Raw genomic sequence first — 22829 nt, forward strand, 5'->3', positions numbered from 1 at the left:
GGGTTTTCTACAAAATGCAGCTTTTTAAATGCTTTTTACTATCCTATAAGAAACTGAAAATGTATATTTCCGAGTTCCAACTGATTTTGCTTGATTGCATCAAACATTATGAGCTAAATTACATTTCTCGATTTCAGAATTTGAAGAGCATATCGTAATGAATAGTTTCTTCTGAGATGGCAAATGAGAAGAGTTTTCACACATTTCAAAATCTCAATCTTTTGCCACACTCAAAAATAAATATTTTGCATGAATTTCTTTACATGATGAAAGTTACTACGTGTGCATAGATCTCATAAAATTTCAAAAGCCACACTTTGGAAAAATAGATGTGGAAATGAGAGTATAAACTGAATAGAACTTGTTCCAGTTCCTCACACCCAGAAGGGAGATGCACACCCTTGCATGCAGGAAATACTGGTGGACTTTGTAATGTCAGAGAGGGCCTGTCATGTTCCCCTCAGCACTGAACAAGTGCTAAAACTGACCAGTAGATACCAGTTGTAGTCCTACAGATGCATGTCATATCGGCAGTGGCGTAGCTGCCGGGCAAAAATTGCCTATTTGGGCCCCCGCCCCCCTAGTGCGGGAAAAAATAAAAAAGGATGGAGAGAAAGGAAAAAGATGGGGAAGAGAAGGGAAAGAGAAAGAGGGAATCCATAGGCCTACAATATGTAGGGCCATACGTTTATTATCAATATACTCGACAATATACTTGTAATGACTTCTTGAAGACAAAGAAATATAAATCTTTTGAAATGCTAATTGCACAAAAGCACCTATAGGAACAGTATATTGACTAAAACAATAAAATGGTCAACCTAAAAAGAAAAGTCGAAAAAGGTGGTCAAGAAGGCTGTGTCCGACATGTTTCTTGTAGCATGCCCCAACCGAAAATTTTCAGTACAACACAAAATTGGCCGATTAAGTCATTTACCATTGAGCTGTTTCAAACTTGGGGCCGGATTTACGATTAGACCAGATGGGTACCGGGTCCAGGCCCCTAAAATAGCCTAAGGTATATATGTTCCCCAAAACACCATGTTTTGGACCGAAATATGGTAACATTGCTAAATTTTGCGCGCTTTGCGCTCACTGGCCTTTACGTAAAATTTACCTTCATTTTGGGCTAAAATTGTCTGAAATTTGTAATTTTTAACCAGGAAATTAGCAAGAATTATGGCCAAAATTCATTTCTATTAAGACCAAATTAGTAATAAAAGAGCAAATTTTTCTCAGTAATAACCCGGTTTACCATTTTCTCTCTTGGGCCACTGTATTGCCAAATTTAAACATATTTACCTTTGTTTTTTATTTTTCTTTGATATATTTGAAAGTGTACTTTTTTTTGAAAGTACACTTTCTTTTCGATGGGGGGCGTCGCAACACTCGCACATACCCCCATTTTCGTTTGGTGGATTTGGCCCCGCCCCATACAGGCTTGCCCCCCCCTGGTAAAAATCCCAGCTACGCCACTGCATATCGGATGACTTGGGAAAAGTAAGGCCATATTTGCCATGTCTGTTCAAATGATTTCTTCATACATGAATTTTTCTACAGGTTCACTTTTACTGCAAGCAAAGGTGGAGCTGACAATTTCACAACATTTGCCTACACGGAATAAGTACCCACAAAAAAATCTAGGGTCTATGATAACAGCTTAGATGTATCTCAGTGGCACAGCTAAGATTTACCAAGGGGAACAAGTCAAGGGTAAGGGGTGGGGCCCAACTTCCCAGACCTGGGGAAAACACAACAAAAACAAGTTTATTCAATGTTGCCCCATTTTGTTTCAAAGGCATACGAAACTGGGGCAACTCCATCTTGAAGGTGGGGGACCTGAAATAGGTTCCAAAACTGACAAGCAAATCAAAACCTAAAATCACTACAACTGCAAGGAGTGGGCCCAAAATGCCAAATTTGGTCAGGGGTGGTTCTCCTTCATCCTGCCATGGGGCAGTTCCCCCTCCCCACCCCCAGTACACCACTGTTTAAAACCTGACACAAAAAAGAAGGATTAACAAAATGGTCTTGAGCTATTTATTAAACCCAACACAAAAAAAATAACAATATGGAGTTTAGTATTACTTTAAAATATATTTTTTGTTTCTTGTTGAAATACAGCGACACGCTGCAGGAAAGCTCTTATTTACTGCATATCCTGCCTCCAATATTCCTGTATGGTGAAATATAGTAAATGAATTACAATAAGGTGCTTACTACACTGAATATACGTAACTGAATATCATTGCAAGGGGCTCATAGAGGAAAGTAAAAAAAATAATCATCTTTTAAATCTAGATATCAAACTTTATATAAAGGCCCATTCAGTGATTTGTTCATTCCAGGGCGTAGCCAGCTTTCTTGGTCAAGGGGTGGGGGAAAAATAAAATTCCGGGGCCACAGATGAATAAAATTGCAACTGCATCATACAATACATATACCTGTTTTGTTTTTAGAGAGTCTGTACATGTCTTTGAGTTTCCAAAAAGGCTTAAGCAAAAAAATTGTATTTTACACTATTTTAGCCCATGATTTGGATACCCAATAAAATACCCAATGACAATTTAATGACTTATTCACAATTTGCAATTTTTTGCACTTTTGCTGGGATCAATAAATAGATGTACCTTAAAAACACATCAATTTTATTGCTGGACAAAAAGAGCCTAAAATTAAGAAAAAAATAAAGGCAGTCATTGTGTTATTAAAATTGGAATAAATTTATACAATCCTGGTGCACTGATATTGTCAGGTGGTGCTGGCATGTATTCCCAGGGTTCACATATCCCAAATCAGATAGATGAATCACTTTGCGTGTTATCCATAGGCTTCAACAAAAGAAGTCCAAGTTTTGAGATATTTTCTCAAAATATCAAGACCTATCTCAAGAATTACTGAACGAATACTAGGCTTCTTTGTACTCTTTTTCATGTATTTTGCTGATTGTGTCATGCTGATTCCAAATATGGTCATAAAAATGTACAATTTTGAATTTTTTTTATTTTTTGAGAAAATTTGAAACTTGTCGTCTGCAATCGACGCACTTGTGAAGAGGGTTAAAAACGATGTTGGCATCATTTCCACAATGAAATCACATGCATTAAACCTGCTGCCAAGAAGCATATCAATAAACTTGTAATTCCCGGATCATATTTCTGTAGTGATCTTTTTACTGAAAGGGTTCACATGAAGCTAGGCCGATGCCAGTTTTGATTCCCGGTGCAGTAAAATAATGTCATTTTGGTTCACTATTTGCGACAGCCGTCAGGGTTAAACACTGTTTTAAATATTCATTTTTACGGACTAAAGTGTAATATATTAGGCGCCTAAACTTAATATTTTGACTTTATTGACGTCAACTACTTGTCTATTGGATGTTGTGATTTTACGATTGTCGACAATGAAAGTACTACTCAACAACAGCTCTTCAAGCCACCAACATATTTAGGAGTATACCATGGTGAAACTCAAGATACACCATTGGCTGCATACAGCTCCCCCCCCCTGTTGCTATGCATATAGTAGGCCAATGATATTTTCAATGAGTTATCTCATACGGCACATAAAATGACACTGTGTTGTACACTGTCCATCGCCTATCTTTGTGGCCCAATATCTATGTTGTTTCTTGGTAAATAAACACATATGGAAGACATGACGGTCTTCCACACAGGGAGTGTGAATTTCAAATAGGGTTACTTGAATGGGTGACTCCATTTAAAATCTACACCCCTTGTGTAGGAGAGTAAGATCATGTCTTCCACAGAGGGTGTACAGATTTCAACTGGAATAGCGCCGCAATGACACTGAAACACATGTCTGCTTTCAATCTTTGCAGTTAAGATACTTCCATTTCAAATCTGCTAAGTAATAAAAACACACGCTTTCATTTCCTGCGGATATATGCACAACATTTACTGTAAAGTTGTGAAAAAATAACGCACCAAGCTTTATAAAATTAACCCTCCAACCTATATATAGACATAAGCAGAGAACTCCCAATACACTGATCTAGCCACTGTATTTAACAGCCTCATACCCCATGCCAGAGTTCAATTAATACCAACCACCTTAAATATGCTACTGGCCACATGAATTATACACCAAGAGGTTAGATACCTAGAATGCTCAGGAGCAGTGTAAACTTCGTAAAACAATAACATACAGAACTGTGCCCTCTGTAGACTGAGTTAAAGATATCCCTGCACACACTAGCCAATCAATCATTAGTATTGACTCATAAGAGTGGAAACATGCAATACAGCCAAAGTAAGTCAAACGTGTCTGGCCTAACAAACTCATATTTATCACAAAATATATATTACAGTTTTGCATATAGTTTTTGCGATTTCCTCAAAAGTGTGAAAATGTGACATTTTTACGCAAGGCTAGCTCTAACACGCCCAGGTACTACAAAATACTACTTCATATACATGTATGCACTGTTCATGCGTGCATCCCACGTGTGATGATGCAATCGCCCTAAGTATATATAGGCACTGGCCAGCAAAGCCCAAGACCCGTGGCAAAAGTGTCACTGACCCAGTGCTTGGCATGCGAGGTGTCTCGGGTTCGAATCTCACCCAGAGCAAACAACTTCTTTCTTTGTTTTCTCTCTTTTTTCCCTTCCCGTCGCCAAAAAGCCCCTGGGGAGTTAGGGTTAGTTGACCACTATCGTAACTCAATATAGGCTTACTCAACCCTTACTTGCCCAGGTACTACAAAATACTACTTGATATATATGCGCTGCTCGTGCATGCATCCCATGTGGTGTGATGATGCAATCGCCCTGATATAGGCACAGATTCGCTAGCCTGCGATGCCCAATACTGGTGGGAAAGTGTCGTCGACCCTGTGCTTGGCATACAAAGGGTCTCGGGTTCGAATCCCACCAGAGCAAACAACTTCTTTCTTTGTTTTCTCTCTTTATTCCTAACTTCTTTCCCTTCCCGTAACCAAAAAGCCCCTGGGTCGTTAGGGTTAAATGTGACACAATCTGATAAAACCAGAGCAAAGTTTGCAATTTAATATAAAATTGAAATATAGTCAAAAATAAGCAGCAAAACACAGGGAAAAACATCGGAAAATTGACATATATCAAAAAGTTTATATCATTGCCAGGGACTTTACACCAGTAGGCTATAGGTTTACTTCATGTAAACATCTCAAAAAAAGTAACTAACCATCTTTGAATAATGATTATTTTTCAAAAACGTACTATAGAAGACCTTAATCTTCCACACAGGGAGAGTGAATTTCAGAGGGGGTTACCTAAATGGGTGACTCCATTTGAAATCTACACCACCTGTTTAGGAGATTAAGGTCATATCTTCCATAGAGGTGTATGGATTTCAACTGGAATAGCCCAATATGTTAACACACTTATAAAAATTCAAAACTCTGATGCATATTTTTTTGTTTTATTTTCTCATTTATCAAAATAACTGACAGTGCCTTTAATATTGCTGAAAGCAACACTACTTGGTCAGGAGTCCTGATGGTTTCGATTAGAAAAAATAATTATTTACTTATGGTAATAAATCACTTTCTATGTATAACATTTCAATGATTTCTTCCTTTGATAAATTATGGAAAGGTCAATGCAGATATCATACATGTTGATCATTTAGCAATTTACTTCCCTTGAGCTTAGTAACTACTATCAACTGTTGTGATTTGGTCGTTCACAGTGATCAAGCTTTGGCAAAAATTACATTGATCATTTCATAGCAAGCATGTAGAATGATTCAAATATCACATACGTTTATAGGTCCTGTGGTTCTTGAGTTATGTTGTAAAGTGGGCTGAGGGCGAGATGGCCGAGTTGTTAAGGCGTTGCGCTGCCAGCCGGGAGATAAGATCGACGAGGGTTCGAGTCTTGGGCTTGCCTTAGGTGAAAATTCTCTTCCCTCCCAAAAAGTTCCTATATGGTCGGGAATCCTTCAATTAAGTTCAGTTATTTAATTGAAGAATTTCTTCTCGCCCCCATACATTGCTTAGCATGTGCAGATATAGGTAGTGTAGGCCTATGTGCTTCGTCCGTGATTCCATATATTGGATCATTCCAGTTGAAATCCATACATCCCCTATGGAGGACATTACCTTAATCTCCCACACAGGGAGTGTGTGTGAATTTCATTTGCTTGTGTTGGAGAATAGGGTCATGTCTTCCATAGGGAGTGTGGGTTTCAACAAGAATACCCATTGCATCTAAAAGTTATATGTGCAGGTAATAAGCCGAATACTCGGTTCAACCTTTCTTATCTGCCCAATGAAGGGACCAAGCCAGGCCCGAAGCTAATACTGGGTGCAGGGGGTTGACGTACCCTTCATAAATGGGTAAATGAAGTCTGGATAAGGGAGGTTGTACTATCTATATGTAAAAACTCATGTGATACAGAGTTTTATCCAAGTGGTGTTTGACCAATGAGATTACAGAATTCATGCTCAAATATGATACATTATATACTACCCACAAAAAGCATCAAAACACTAAAACAAAAGCAATTTCTTAAAGGCACTAAATCTAAATTGCAAAATAAAGTGGTCAATAGCAAAGTGAGCGTTCATCCGTCAGGCTTTATTGAACCTGTAACAAAAGGTAGTGGAAACCACCTTGAAGGAGGAAAAATCTTAATTTGTCACTTTTGAAATGCTCCCTTTTGTCATTCAAATGTGTATAATAGGTTAGGGGAATAAAATCGCAATGGTGCAGAATAAGGTATTCTAAAGTTCGCAGTTCAAAATTCTCCATCTATCCACCACTTTATTTTGCAATTTAGTTTTAGTGTCTTTAAGAAATCGTTTTTGTTTTAAGTGTTTTTGTGCGAAGCATCAAGCCTATTCAATCTTACCAAAATTCCAAGTAACCCAATATTGCCGGCGCAACTAAAACCACGACACGCATCTGCAGGCTCACACACAAATCCTGCTGGGGTCTGCATCGTTGACAGCAACTGGTCCATCTTAATGCACTGGGCATTCACTGGTGGTGTTGCTACAAAGAACCACATCAATATCATATTAAACAACAAACATGCCTAGTATTTGTCCATTGCACGGTTATGCCTAGTACCATACTGACTCCAGTATAATCCTACCCCGTTTTAGGTGAACATTTTTCAAATTTGGCGGGTGGGACTATACTCGAATTTTTTTTAAAAATTATAAAAAAAATTCAATGCATTTTGAAATCATTAATAGAGGATGACATGAATGTGTATGCAGTATACATGAATGGGAATAACATTGTGTAAAGTTACATAATTCTTCCTTTCATGACTGAATGTATTGCCAATTTGAGGCTCCTCGTGCATATGATGGAACTGGATATGGGCAAATTGAGTTGGAATCTGAAGGTTAGGGCTAGGATTAGGGTTTATAAAAGGTTTGAGTTTTTGTGCTAATGACTACTCCATATTCCAGAAAAATACAGCACTAATTTTTTGAGATTAGAAAAATATTATCCTGTTTTGTCAAATGAAATATAGCTAAATCCTAATCCTTTGGTTTAATCTAACTAGCAATAAAAGTCAAATTTTAATATTTGGCTAATTTTTGGATATAAGGGCCAAAAACATGGATTTTTAGGGTGTTTTTTGTGTGCTGTGACGATCAAGCCCAAATACTTGTACTAGGACTAATTTCAGTTCATGCATTCTAATTTTTGGAAAAGACCTGTTTCATTCTTACAACCAACTACTAATAAATAAATGTTTAAAGAAAGTAACACAAAAAAGTGAAAATTTGAGCAAAATATCGGCATATACTCAAGATTTTGAATGCTTAGACTTGTTCCAAGTCTGTGATTTTTATGACTCGATTGTCAAAAAACATGCCGAAAATGCATATTTTTGGCTCTTTTTTCAAGAAATTTGTAAAATAGCGAACTTCTTCTTTTATCTCCAGTTAGGACTAAATGAATGATTAGGATTGAGCTATGTTTCATTTGGCAGAACTTGATAATATTTTTTTAATCCCAAAAAATTAGTGCTGTATTTTTCTGGAATGGGAAGTAATGACAATCAACCTGTAACCACTATTACAATAATATCAGTACATCTGAGCCTCATAAAATCACAATAACAAACTTCTAAAATTAACCTTCAACTCAAATTACTTCTCTGACATGATAAAACATGAGTATGATGTTTAAAAATGATCTTCTAAAAAAGATTACAATGATCATGACCAAAATACGTAAGAAAAGCTAATCTATTTTTAACTTGGGAAATATTACATTTCCCATAATTTCTGCTATAGTGAAGATTTTTAATAACTATTTCCTGTATAAAATCATAAGGATCTCAAACATGCATGCTCATCTATCAGGGTGTGCAGTTCTTTAACCCCAATACACTTGTACACTCATTAAATGACCTTTGACTATTTGGGTACAAAAACTCATACTCCATGACTTGAGGTCAAATTTGTAGCCAAAGTTGTTAAATGAGGGTTTTGAACTCTGGCATTGGGAGGAGACTTTTTTGGGCACAGAGTGCATGTATGGCCTTTCTACATTCTAATGAAGTACTCATAGTCATTATCAATGTTGCTTGATTGAATGATTACTTGAGACTCCAAAGGGATATTTATAATTGGTGTACACACATGTACAGGTGTATCCATATGCTAGGGTAAGGGGGGTAAAAGGAGGTTTAGGGGTTAATCATGGGCTCTGTAAGAATATTCTGTGCTACAGTCTGTGTAACTATATTACCCATAGGGAGGAAAACTACTGGGAACCACACACTCTTGGAAACAATTGTGGTAACACAATGCTGCTCCCTTCACTTGCTATTTGAGGGGCGTTGTGGTTTGCAAATGGAGCCTGTGTCCCCTCAATCACGAGTAGTCTTTGACAAAGACTATGTAAGAAAGACTTTTTTCCTATCTTTCATGCCCCAAAAGGGCTTTTATTTTCCAGTGCTCAAAGGAGAAACACAACAAAAAACATACATCACACAAATTTTTACAATACATTGATCCACAGCAGCTGAAGGGAGTATCCCATTATGCTTTGCGATACCATAATAGAACTGAATGTGCCATAGAAAATGTACACAAAATCCCTGACTTGAACTTGAAATAACTTGTTTAAATCAGGGAAGCTTAGACTTTTGTTTGCAAAAATATGACCCCTAAAGTATTGTGAAACTATACATCTCTGCTCTCAATATCTAAGTGGCTCTTGTTTATTTTTTGCATACATTTGCTATGGGGCATGCAGATATACTGCAATGCATGATGGGATACTCCCTTCAGCTGCTGTGACATTGATCAAATAAATACATTAGGTGAAATACAAAATGATATCAAAGTTTACATGAATCATAAACTAAGATAGCAAACACTATATAGAACAAAGTTTCCAAAACACCCAACTTGTACATAAAGTTTGACATGTTATTTTTAGCTATCTGTTTCTCTAAATTATAATGTAATTTTATCAAATGTTTAAAGGAAATAATAGAATGGATTTGATTCAGGGACTGCCTTTTGAGGAGAGCGAGAGCAATCAATCTCTACTGCTCTCCTTAAATCTGATATAGGAGAGTCATTTTTAGCTTTCCAATTAGTTGACCATTCTCTCCTTACATTCTATTGTAAATGCTCTAAAACAGCTCTGCTTGGAAGGCTCAAGAAGAGATTTTAATGCTCTCCTGCAAATTCCAAAAGACAGTCCTTGTGATTCTGAAATCTGCTGTCATAAAATAACCTTTTTCAATTTACCCAAATAAGACACAAATTATAATTAACCTATCAGATTCAAACAAAGAGAATTTTGCTATAATCTATATTTTCAACTTTTTTTTGAAAATTTATTTCATATCATACTTTGAAATCATCCCACTTCCTCACAGCATGATTACAAACCCCAAAAATATGTTTATATGTCTCGGGAAATTTTTTACAAAATACAAGTTTCCCTGTCAAAAATGTTTATCTTATACAATCTACAATTTGTCATCAAACAGTTTAAATTGATTCTATAATTCTGAAACATTCTTATTCTCACATCGTGGGATGACTTAAAAGGCATGAGATAAAAATCCATATATCTCTTCTGAGATGTTGAGGATTTCTGAACAGTACTTAGTGCCCATGGGGTTAATATCAACCAACAAAGAAAACTAGCCATTATTATCATCCATTTTATTTCTGTTGAAATGATTCCTAGTTTTGGACCCAATTGAAACCTTAATTGAAGGGAATCCTTGAGATAGAATTTGCATATGAATACCACCAAGGACCAATTATTTTCTGTTTTCTCTCTAATTACTAAAATTACTACATGCATGAAACCTTAATATTCAGCCAGTAAAAGTATCATGGGGAAGAACTTGCAACACATTTGAATTTTGAGAATGTGTTTATGTTGTTCTTTTGTTAGTTAGTTTGTTTGTTTGTTAGTAGAATTTTTTTCCTTTGATTTTGCATACATTTTATATCTAATATGTAGCATGGCAAGATATGGTGGAAATTAAGAAACAAATATACATGTAACCAAGCACCACGAACTGCATAGTGAAGTACATACACATATGCCAATATTGAAAACGTTTGATATATGGAATTGACAAACTCATTTGAGAATTTTAAAATATTTTGTAAATGTGTGAGTGAACCCATGGCTCAGGTAATGTGAAACAATAAGTTAATTAGGTGAAACTTCATCAAACTTTACCATTTCTGTACAAATTTCAATACAAATGGAAAAGACACTAGTTATATTAGTTCAGTGAGTTCAGAGTAGTTTCTTCTTATTAGCTCTAATGCGAGGTACATACATGTACATTTTATATGGTGGTATTTTTTATAGGGTATAAAAGTTGTTATAACTTACCACTTGGGCATGGTGGTGTAGGCACTACGGTGTCAGGCATGAGTGGCCAGGCTAGTCTTGTTCCAAATCCTCTGGCTTCAAGATACAACTAAACAACATAAAAAAGAGAATAGCTTACTTATGGTGGTCATTTGCAGTCAAAGGGTTGTTAGTACAGACCTGAACAAAACAAACTTGCACAGTGGCAAAGCCAGGGGGAGCTGGGGAACCCCACCCCCAGAAATTTTGCAGGGATAAAATGGGGACAGCAAAGATTAAAGTTAAAATTAGGGATCAACCGATTATCGGATCGGATATCAGATCAGCCCGATATTAACAATATCAACGATATCGGTATCGGATTGGATATCGGTAAAAAAATTCAAAAAAAAAGTAAATTTTTTTCAAAGTTTTTTCAAGTTCTCTTTGACTTTGAAGAACCGCTGGACCTACTCAGAAGTTCTAGGATCATTCACAGTTAATTTGAAAAAAATACAACAGCAAGGAGAAATTGGCTGACAGAAGGGTGAGCTAATTAGTGAAAATGTATACATCAACATACAGCATACAGGAAGCCCTGTAATACAGACTGTATACATGATATGTGGTAGGCTAGGGCTTCACCCTTGGATGGAAAATAATGATTTTACCTGATTTGTTTTTTGTTTTTTGTTTTTTATTATTTATTTATTGGTGGCGCCCGTTGTGGCATCAGTCTCTGAAAGACACGGTTGTAGTTCTTCACTGCCTTAATCAAACCTTGCTCATTACCCGATCTTACTTTTAAAAGAAAAAGAATATACAAAAATACAATAAGTTTTGATTATTTCTGTTTAAAATTTTGGTGAAATTGCCCAATTATGGACATTTTTTTTACAAATTTTGCTGAAGAATCTGCACTTTTCGCTTAGGGGGATTTTTTGGGGAAAAATTGTCACCCATCTCTAATTTGAGCGTGGTCACATCAGGGCCCAAGCACGCATGTGTCCACCTAGACCGCATGTGTCCACCTAGACCGACTGGTTAAACAAACAAACCAACAATACAACACTTAAGAGCCATGGCATGAAAAACATCACTACATGTATGCCTGAATAATTGTTCAAGCCCTACTTCTTTACAAGTGGAATTACTATGTTCCCATGTATATTAAAAGCCTGTTATGACAATTTTAGTGCTGCCATGGTAGGTGCACAGCAGATAACTAATTAATGCATGTATGTCAATCCCAGTGTCTCCCTGGATGCATGGAAATATGGCAGCCTCCTGCCGCCTGAAAACACACAAAATATATATCTGGATGCTAAATATATCTGGATACACATGTATTGAAACTGTGTGAACTTAAATATAAAAGGCATATTGATTGATCCCAGCAAAAGTGATAAATTAAAATTGTGTATAAATTGCTTACAAATGAAATATAAGTCATGTCCTCGTCATTAGATATTTTTGGAATTCAAAATTTGGCCAAAAAAAATGAGGAAAACCTATTGCGTAGTATCGATTTAAGTTCAAGCCCCATTCAAATACATGCAGCTAATTCAAAAGAAATTACAATTTCATGTAAAATGTCCTATTGTGTTTTTAAATACATGGCTTTTGGCTTAACTACTACTAGTGCTACTAACAGGCTATGTTAGTACATGTTATTCTACTAACAAAGAAGCATAGAAATAACAAATTTAACGGTTCTTGAGATTGTTCGAATGAGGAAATTGCTGAAGGCAAAACAAATATTCTTACACTTCCATTTAATACCATTTCTTGTCAAATTTTCATTTTGTTAGGCCCATATTCTTTTAAAAATGATTTATATTAACTATCGAAGGTTTTCTATCCATTTTAAACTGAAAAAAAAACCTACATTGATCATTTAACCGTGTGGAGCTGTGGGAGATTGATTACTGCGATTACTGTAATATTAAAAAATTGCTCTGTGAGCACACTAATGCATTTGGCTAATTCCAATTACGTTTAAGCTGAAATAATGAGGTAAAAAAAAACACACACAAAAAAATAAGTACAAACTGTTTACAATGGAGCACTGTGGGAGATTGATCATTGTAATTACGATTTATACAAAGTTGCTCTGTTTTCTTACAAGCACAATTAATTTGGCTGATTCCAAGTTAAGTTGAAAAATGTGTAAACATAACAAAAATTAGGTTTGAAAAAAAAGAATTATAATTTATTAAAAAAGAATTTATATTATGGCTTACATGCAATATTAGCATGTTCTTTGTCCCCAAGGCCAAAAACAAAATGTCTTGTATACCTTGTGAAGACTTGCGGAATGCATTTCCCCCTTCTCCCTGCTAAAATTCAGTCAAAATAACTTGAGCTTGAGATGCACAGAAATATCAAAATTAACATGACTATCTATTTTCACTAATAAGTTTTAACCACAAACTTCTTCCAATTAATACTTTTAACATATTTTTACTAATATTTTTGTATTAAAATTTGAAACTCAAATTGGCCAATTTCTCCACTTTGAGACAAATAATGCATACCGCAAAATGAAAGTAAACAGCTCCTGAAACATACTTTATTTTGACCTAATATTAAAAGTAGTCCGTCACCAAAAGCTAGAATTCAGTTTTAAAAACAAGAAAACAACAACAGCCAAAAGAAAGAAACTTGACAATTCTGTCAATCATACCTTCTGCATAGCCTATGATTGGTTAGTATTAATTATGTAACTAGGAAGACACTGCCTTAGTACCACCTTAGTTACACGATACTAACCAATCACAGGCTGTGCTAGAGATAGATTGACAGAATCATCAGACAAGAACCTTTTTTCACTCTTTTTATGCTATGAACCTTGGCCTGATTCAAGGTCTGATTACACTAGGATTGCCAATATAAAGTATGCTCATCTATCAGGCCACACTTAAAACAATATGATTGTAACACAGATTATAGAAGGATGTGATTGTACACTCATAGAAATTATGGCTTTTTAATGTTTTTGGTACAGAAACTCATACTCCATAAATTTGAGGTCAAATTTTGAGCTATGGTAGTGCCACTAGCTACCATAGCTCAAAATTTGACATCAAATTATGTGGTGGTACTTTTTAAAGAAGTTATATGAACTGTGTCACTTGAAATGCAACCACTTTGGCCCATGGTGTTGGTTTAAAGCCATTTCTAAACAGGGTCCTTGATCACCAAAAACCTTCAAGATATGGCTGGCTGAATAACAATACAAGTTTTACTGCTGCCTTGACCCAATATATGGACAAAATAAAACTCATTTTGGTCAGTAAATATACTATTCAGCCTTGTACAGCACCCAATGAATTTGCAATTGTACCACCTGTACAGTAATCGTGACTTAACGACTCATGACCTGTTGATTGTGTTCTTTTGCAAAAAGAATCAATAAGGGACAAATTAATTATGGTAAATTAACTGCCACATCATTTTGCACTACAGTAGTTGGTGCTAGTAAGTTTTTAACATTCATATTACAAATGTTGAAATTGCTCTACATGAATCAATTAGGGAAAAATTAATTATGGTAAATGAACTGCTACATCATTTTTGTACTACAGTAGTTGGTACTAGTAAGTGTTAAAATGTTCATACATGTATGCACAAATGTTGAAATTCCTCTACATGTATATCAAAACATCTTATACCAGACATTCACATATTTTGAGTTTTAAAGTTTTCCCACAAATTTTGTTTGATGTTGACCCTTAGTTATAGATAGCAATCTTTCTTTTTTGAAGGTACAACATTTCATAACTTTTGATAACTTAAAACAGCTTCAGGAAATGACATACCTAGTCATTAATTTCCTCTAGACCCAAAGCTGGAATCACAATATTGCAATTTCTCTTATTTGGGGTTTAAGCATAAATTTAATCTACCATCAGTATATGAACTTCCAACAACAAACAGTATTTAGACAGAACATTTAAACCCTGTCACAGAACAATTATACCTACACAGGGTTGAAAAACTGTGTATTATAACAAGCTGGTAAAAAAATCATCGCATCTGATAATTTTCATTTTAATGTGCTTGAAGATAGACATGTTGTTGCAACTTTCATTTGCTATTTCATGTTAATTATGACTGTACCACATAATGTCAAATGAAGTCAAAATTTCAGTTGAACACTCCAAAAAAATCTGTGAAAATGTCTTTAAGATGATATTATTTAGTATTTTAGGGCCATCTCATTTGTAAGCTCAACCAGGGAATAATTCTGATTGGGAAGTAACAGTGGGAATCAACAGTAGTACAAGGAGGCATTACCCCCATCATCGCTTCAGAGAAGATATATTGCCCTTCCCAGAATCCTTTGCAACATGATATATCACATCATTTCATCAAATGACACTCCTATTACTTTGTACAGGTTCCGTTTGTTTTCATTTTGAGAATAGACAGGTTAAACATGGTTCAGTAGTCAAGAAATATTTACATATTTTCCATTTTCCAAGATCTGGATATGCTCTTGTTCATTGATGTATAGTTCATGTCACTATCTACCCATGTTGCACTAGATAGCAAATCAGTACAGGGAATTGAAATGGGAGAAATGCATTATGGGAAGTGTAAGATGTCTTCTCTGTCATAGCTAACAACCTGCCACAAACATTGCACGGCATTCAACTCACCCCAACTCGCATCCCATTAGCTACTTTCTCAAAGTGTACCACTAATACAGCTGCTAGCTTGAAGGCTGGCATCATCATGAATGGAGTGTACTGGAAACCTTTGGAACAAAAAAAGAAAGAGAAAATGTATAGGATCTTGGCATAGGTAATAAAAAGTGTATTCCACAAGGATCAAGCTTGGGTCTACACTAATACAGCTGCTAGTTTGAAGGCTGGCATCATCATGAATGGAGTGTACTGGAAACCTATGGAACAGAAAAGAAAGAGAAAATGTTCTTGGCATGGATATTAAACAGTGTATTCCACAAGGATCAAGCAGAATACAGGTATATCTACATGTATGTGTAACACTCTGTTGAAACTTAATTGAAAGAAGTTTAACAATGATCTAATAAAACTGATAATAAGCAGTGTCCACACTGTACATACCTGGTAGGTTACAAGCATACCCATGTGTAACACTCTGTTTAAAGTTAATTGAAAGAAGTTTAACAATGATCCAAGGTGACAAATGTGTACAGCTCTAAAACTGATATTAAGCCGTGTGTTCCACAAGGACCAAACTTGGGGCCACACTGTAATGTACATACATACCTGGTAGGCTACAAGCATATGTGTAACACTCCGTTCAAAGTTAATTGAAAGAAGTTTTACCATGATCTGAGGCGACAAATGTGTTCAGCTCTACAACTGATATTAAGCAGTGTGTTCCACATAGATCAAACCTGGGTCCTGGGTCCACACTGTAATGTATACATACCTGGTGGGTTACAAGCATATCCATGTGTTCAAAGTTGATCAATTGAAAATATTTTAACCATGATCAAATGTGATACATGGGTACAGCTCTGCAACTGATAAGATTCATGTTTTGGCCCACATTTTACATACGTGGTAAAGATAAAGGAGTTGAACCTGTATTTTACAGGACGGAGTGCCCATCTCTCTTTCATTAGGGATTAGGCCAGACTCTACCATTAAATGTTGCTGTGGGGGATTGCCACACCTCCTTCAAAGCGAGTCTGTTACCTTCCGAGCATTTAAGAATGCAGGTACCCATTTATATATCTGGTTGGAATCGAGATAAAGTGCCTTAAAGTACTCAAGGCAACACGATGAGAACGCCGGGGCTCGAACCCGCAACCTTCAGATTATGAGTCGGACCAGTTCCGCTTGGTCACCTTGCTCCCTGGTAGGTCTACTCGCTACAGCAACTGCTTAGCGAGTTCCACAAGGTCCATGTTTGGGCCCACATTTTACATACCTGGTAGGTTATATGTATCGCCATGTGTAACACTCTGTTCAAAGTTGATTGAGGTACTTCTAACCATAAGTCTCATCTGAGGTGGTATGATGCATGGGTACAGTTTCATATCAATGGTCATCTTTTTGTCCTGTACAGATATAGAACAGAAAAATCACGATGTAACTTTTAGAAATTTATGTTGAAAACTTGTGGGATGAAGTATTTCGAAGTGTCTTTGCTGTTCTTATAAACCAAGCAGATTTGGAGGGGATGTTTGGAGTCCATCACTATTGACCAGAATAGCCTAAAAATCCCAATGGCATTAATTCAATAACCTCAATTAAACAATCAAAGTGCAAAATTTGACCTTGTGTTGCAGAGTATGAGTTTTTGTACTCAAATTTTTAAAGGTCATTCAATGAATGTGCAAATGTATAGGGTTTAAAGAACTGTGCCATGAAAGATGAGTATGTTGTGGATCCTAGTGCATGCTGTTGATACTCTTGGCGCATGTCTGGACTATATAATTAGGGAAGGGACACTTGCTACACAGAAGTTGAGTACAAAACAGAATCCAGTGCAGTCTGTACACTTTGAATATATCCGTACTGATCCTCCTATTATTTTCAGGCTCTGCTAAATCTGGGTAGTGTACTTGAAGGGACAATATATAATTAGGGAAGGGGCACTACCTATTCAGAATGTGAATGTACAACTGAGTCCTGGGGGACTGCATGATCCTTCTAACATTTAGTGTCTATGAAAGTCTATGAAGGGACACTATATAATTAGGCAAGGGACACTTCCTACACATGAGTTGAGGGTACCCAAAGCTTTAGGTACCCAGGTTTTCTTACCCCCCATGGTTGCCTAATTTTGGCTCCTGGTGTGGCCAATATTTTACACTACAAACTATAGAACCAGGAGCAATCTTTGGGACCAGGAGCTCATTTTAGCTCCTGGTCCAGGCATAATTAATAAACATCTCAAAAAAAGTAACTAACCCCCCTTAAATAATGACTATTATTCAAAAACGGGTGAGTGTATTACAAATCTGTAAAATGCGTTGGAAGCAGAATTTATTTCAGCACATTTTAACACCTAATTTGCAGCAATTGACTAAATATTGACGTAACAGTGTACTTAACAAGAGCACCAATGGCGCTGTGGCTCTGTGCTTTTTTGAATGTGAAAGTAATTGCAGTCGAATGTGCAACAGGTGAAATCATATACATTGTATGTGCCAGATCACATGCAATCATACATCTTGCTGGTTGGTAGCTATATCTTATTTGCAGAGCATAATACATCCATCAATAAGTTTCATATCCACATGAGGTTTTAGTAATTTGACCACAGATGACCCCTGAGTGACCTTGGATGACCCCAAAATGACATTCCAAAATTTGGCTTGAAATGTTGACTGTACCCACCAAGTTTCATGCCCATGCGAGTTTTTAGTAACTTAACCTCAGATGACCCCTGGGTGACCTCGGATGACCCGAAATGACCTTCCAAAAATTTGACTCTAAATGTTGACTGTACCCACAAAGTTTCATGCCCATACAAGTTTTTAGTAATTTGACCTCAGATGACCCCTTGGTGACCTCAGATGACCCCAAAATAACCGTCTGAAAATTTGACTCTAAATGTTAAGTGTACCCACCAAGTTTCATGCCCATACAAGTTTTTAGTAATTTGACCTCAGGTGACCCCTTGGTGACCTTGGATGACCCGAAATGACCGTCCGATAATTTGACTCTAAATGTTGACTGTACCCACCAAGTTTCATGCCCATACGACAGTTTTAGTAATTTGACCTCAGATGACCCCTTGGTGACCTTGGATGACCCCGAAATTACCTTCCGAAACTTTGACTCATAATGTTAAGTGTATCCATCAAGTTTCATGCTCATACGACAGTTTTTAGTAATTTGACCTTAGATGACCCCTGGATGACCTCGAGTGACCTTCACCCACTAACCAATACAAACTTGTTCTGTCTGGGGTCAAGATGCACCCGCCCACCAAGTTTGAAGAATGTGCGATCCTAGTCTCCGAGAAAAAGGTTTTTGCATATTATGCATAAATTATGCAAATTAGGTAGGTAATTACCATATTTTGCGCTGAAAATCGAATCAGGTCGAGATCCTCTGGTCATGCTACCCCACCACGTTTCATCATCATAGGGCTTAGCATTCTTACGGATCCCCAGAAACAGCTTCACAAGGCGGATTTCTTCAGATTTCCAACCATTTTGTAGAAGCGTTCCGCATAAATTATGCAACTTAACAACTAAATGCGCATACTTTTTCGCCAAAAACTAATCAGGTGATCAGCAGGTGTGTATCATTCCTGTCACAAGGTTTCGTTACCATGCACCACTATCAATTTGCGCTGATATTCGCATAAATTATGCAAATTAGCTATGTTAATTTGCATATTTTCACCGAAAACATACAATTACGGAGCAAACTTGGATACCCTTCCTCCCACCAAGTAAGCGTCCCCAGAGGTCTTACGGTTCCCCAGATACAGCTCCGGACAAACATTCGGACATCCCACCCCCACACACAGACGGAAATAGTGATTACTAAGTCCCATCCTGAACAAAGTTCAGAAATGAAATTTTATCAATTTGCGCTGATTTTTGCATAAATTATGCAAATTAGCCATGTTAATTTGCATTATTTTTCACCGAAAACATACAATTACGGAGCAAACTTAGATACCCTCCCTCCCACCAAGTAGCGTCCACGTACTGCGTAGGTCTTACAGTTTCCCAGATACAGCTCCAGGCGGACACACGGACATCCACACCCCGGACAGACAGAAATACTGAGGCGAGACAAAAATGAAATTTTATAACAAATTTTTGTGACTTGAGATCATTTGCATTTTTTGTAAACACCAAAACTGTTCTGTCCTGACATGTCTGTTGTGTCATGTGTGTTGAACCGGTCCAACCGAACAATCGTAAGTTCTGTTCGGATCTGGATCTGCCTGGTCTGGATGCTGTACTCCGATTAAGCAGGACTAGCCTACATCACATCAGTGTTTATTTCTGATAGATTTCACTTCATGATTTTTTCTTCAATTTCATCACTTACGAAAGTACAAAAGTAGACAATCTAGTAGTCAGTATAACCTCGGAGCAGTTCGTGTGAGACCTACGTACATGGAATAGTAGTACATGGCTTCCGAATTTGGAACTTCACATGTTCAACTTGTCATGCCGGTCGAGTCCAGCGTTTACAACTAAAATCAAACCACTTCTAGATTAAGTCCATCGCTGAATTTTACAAATAACTTAAATAAACATCTTTATATTTAATAAAAAAATATTATGGTATGCTCGTAAATGCTTGAATGACATTTACCAGAAGCTCATGAGCTCAGAATGGTAAACAAACTAGCGTATTTTCACCTCGATTATGCACCGTAGCTCTCTGTGGTTGAGTCTGCAAGGTCAGTGGGTCAGTGAACTTAGTCTCCTATGCAGCCAGTTTGGTTACGCTCCTCCACAAAAATGTTTGTGTGGAAGGGCGGAACCAAACTGGCTGCTGTGGAGACTACTGCAAAATCGATCAATCACACAAAACTGTTTGCTGATTGGTTCAGAAATGGTGATGTCATCAATCAAGAAAAACTAATCGATTTATTGGTTCAAAATAGCCTCATAGAAAAGTACGAAGTTTGTTGAGCATCGCAGCTTATCGGTAAAAAGCGTGACCTTTAACAAAAAAATCGGCACAGTGCTTTCAGTACTGCACTTGCATAAGCCAAATAGTCCCCAGAAAAGTCATTTGTTCAGATTTATTCGGGGATTTATTCAAGATTCAGACATGTTCTTGACTATTTTTTGACATTCCTTACCTATCTCTTTATTTAAATTATAAAGAAATAGTGAAGAAAAGTTTAAGTAGTCAAATAATTTCTGATCTGAACTAAATCTTAAGAAATGTACCTCCATTGTTTTCCGTCTGTATTACGCATCTTAAATTATACAGACCAGAATAATCTCTAGCACACACAGGGAACCAAGATATAACTCGATTATCGTGACTATTTTGGTCTTTTTTACCAAAAAATAATACTTTTATCGCCTGAATTTCAATAAAATCTGGAGTGCAATCGATTCGAAAATAACTTAGCCAAACTTAGAAAGCGAAACTTAAGTCTTCATATCAGTCATTAAATGATCCTTAGCATAAAAACCAACAGCGTATTGTGGCCTGAAAATGAATGCTAGTTAGTTGCATGACAAAGGCACTGATAAGCTCCGCTCAGAGCCAAAAATCAATGTAACCCAAGATTTGAAAGTTGCAGTAAATTGTATTGATTTTGTATTCAGTGCAATGGAAGGAAATCTGTGTAATGATATCTGAGTGTTTTTGTATCAATGTAAAAATTTGTATGTAAGTGCAACTTTCAAATCGGGACCTCACTACATTTTAAAATTGACCGGTGTTTTATTGTTTTCTGGGCTATTGTATTAAATGAGGTGTCAAAATGCGCAGAAATAAATTCTGCTTCCAACGCATTTTACAGATTTGTAATACAATAGCCCTTTTTGAATAATGGCCATTATTTAAGGGGTTAGTTACTTTTTTGAGATGTTTATAAGGCCTGAAGGTACCACTGAGCCCAGTACAGTCTGTGCTCTAGGCACATGCCTGGATTGATCTGCTAATAGTTCTACTAGGGAAGGGACACTATATAATTAGGGAAGGGACACTACCTACCCAAAACTTGAGTGTACAGCTGAGCCCTGTGCAATCTGTACTCTTAGCACACGTCTGGACTGATCCTCCAATCATGCTTAGGCTCTGTTGCATCTGTGTAATAGTTGTATCCCAGGCATTGCATTCTGGTTGATATGATGCAGTCTGTGACTTTACTCCTGTATGTAATAAAACACAAAACAAAATTGTTCAAAATTTGTCTTGCAGAAATTTTCTTATTGGCCTCATCAAACTGCCAAGTGAGAACATACTGTGAGATAACACAATTTTAAATTCAGTAAAAGTTTTAATATATATCACTTTCACTTCAAAGGTGGATGACCTGATTGACAGCTTCAGCTCCCCTCCCAAACCCACTCTAGCTACCTTCATCAAGCACATCATTGGGTGCAGTGGCTTAGGAAGATTTTCAATATGGGGGAACTGACAAAATGAAATAGGGGGTGTTCCCCCTTGGGAGTCAAACAATTTGGCAACAAAATATGTGAAAAACATGGGGTTTTCCTGGTTTGTGATGATATTTTTCACTTCACCTGGAATTATGGGGGGGAGGCTGAAGGGTATTTGAGCACCCACACCAACCCCCCCTATGTTCCTAAGCCAATTGGGGGTATATTTGAAATGGATAGTCACCCATTCAGGTAACCCAATTTGAAATCCAAACTTCCTTTAGCCCCATACTAAGTTACACCACAAATGATACCTAATGGATTTCCAGATATTGGGGAAAATCTAACCAAATGTACATGTACAGTGTTCCAAATTATATTGTTCACTTTCTAATTGTCCTTTGTCACTGTTAAGGGCTTAAGGGATCTAAAATGAGCGGTTATTGTGTTTCGACAGTATTTTTGTGGGACATGAGAGCACCTCGGACCTATCGAATTGCATTCTGAATACTGAAGCATGTCTTTCTGATATCAAATAATTTTCATTTTTGAAAATCACAATATAATACAAATTTTATGACAAATTATAAAAATTTGATATTTTTCAAATTTTGATATATAACAGTCAGGCTCGAAGTAAATTATATAAATCTAATGATATATTCTTAAAGTGTATGTAGCAGGGAGGAAAAGCCGATGGTCAATTGAAAATTTTTACATTTCATATTGAAGATATGGATTTTTTTCCCAAAAAGACCTAATTTTTTTTTGGTGTTTTGGGAAAAAAATCCATATCTTCAATACGAAAGGTCAAAATTTTCAATTGATCGTCGACTTTTCATCCCACCTACATACACTTTAAGTATAAATCATCAGATTTATAAAGTTTACTTCAAGTACTGTTGAATATCAAAAATATCATTTTTTAATGATTTGCCATAAAATGTGTATTAAATTGCGAATTTCAAAAAATCAAAA

At 36.6% G+C, this 22829-nt stretch overlaps 1 protein-coding gene across 1 annotated transcript in view; it reads right to left on the reverse strand.

Annotated features, from left to right (window-relative positions):
- The window catches only part of LOC140143051 (uncharacterized), a 64061-nt gene that overhangs the window by 37164 nt on the left and 4068 nt on the right, over positions 1–22829 (reverse strand). Inside the window, exons 2-6 of the mRNA XM_072165095.1 lie at positions 21463–21620; positions 16736–16865; positions 15472–15569; positions 10850–10937; positions 6858–7000 (exon numbers count right to left, since the gene is read on the reverse strand). Of these exons, the coding sequence (XP_072021196.1) occupies positions 6858–7000; positions 10850–10937; positions 15472–15569; positions 16736–16865; positions 21463–21620 (617 nt within the window). The remainder of the gene's footprint in view (positions 1–6857; positions 7001–10849; positions 10938–15471; positions 15570–16735; positions 16866–21462; positions 21621–22829) is intronic.

The sequence above is a fragment of the Amphiura filiformis genome, chromosome 20 (genome assembly GCF_039555335.1).
Source record: "Amphiura filiformis chromosome 20, Afil_fr2py, whole genome shotgun sequence".
Taxonomy (NCBI): domain Eukaryota; kingdom Metazoa; phylum Echinodermata; class Ophiuroidea; order Amphilepidida; family Amphiuridae; genus Amphiura; species Amphiura filiformis.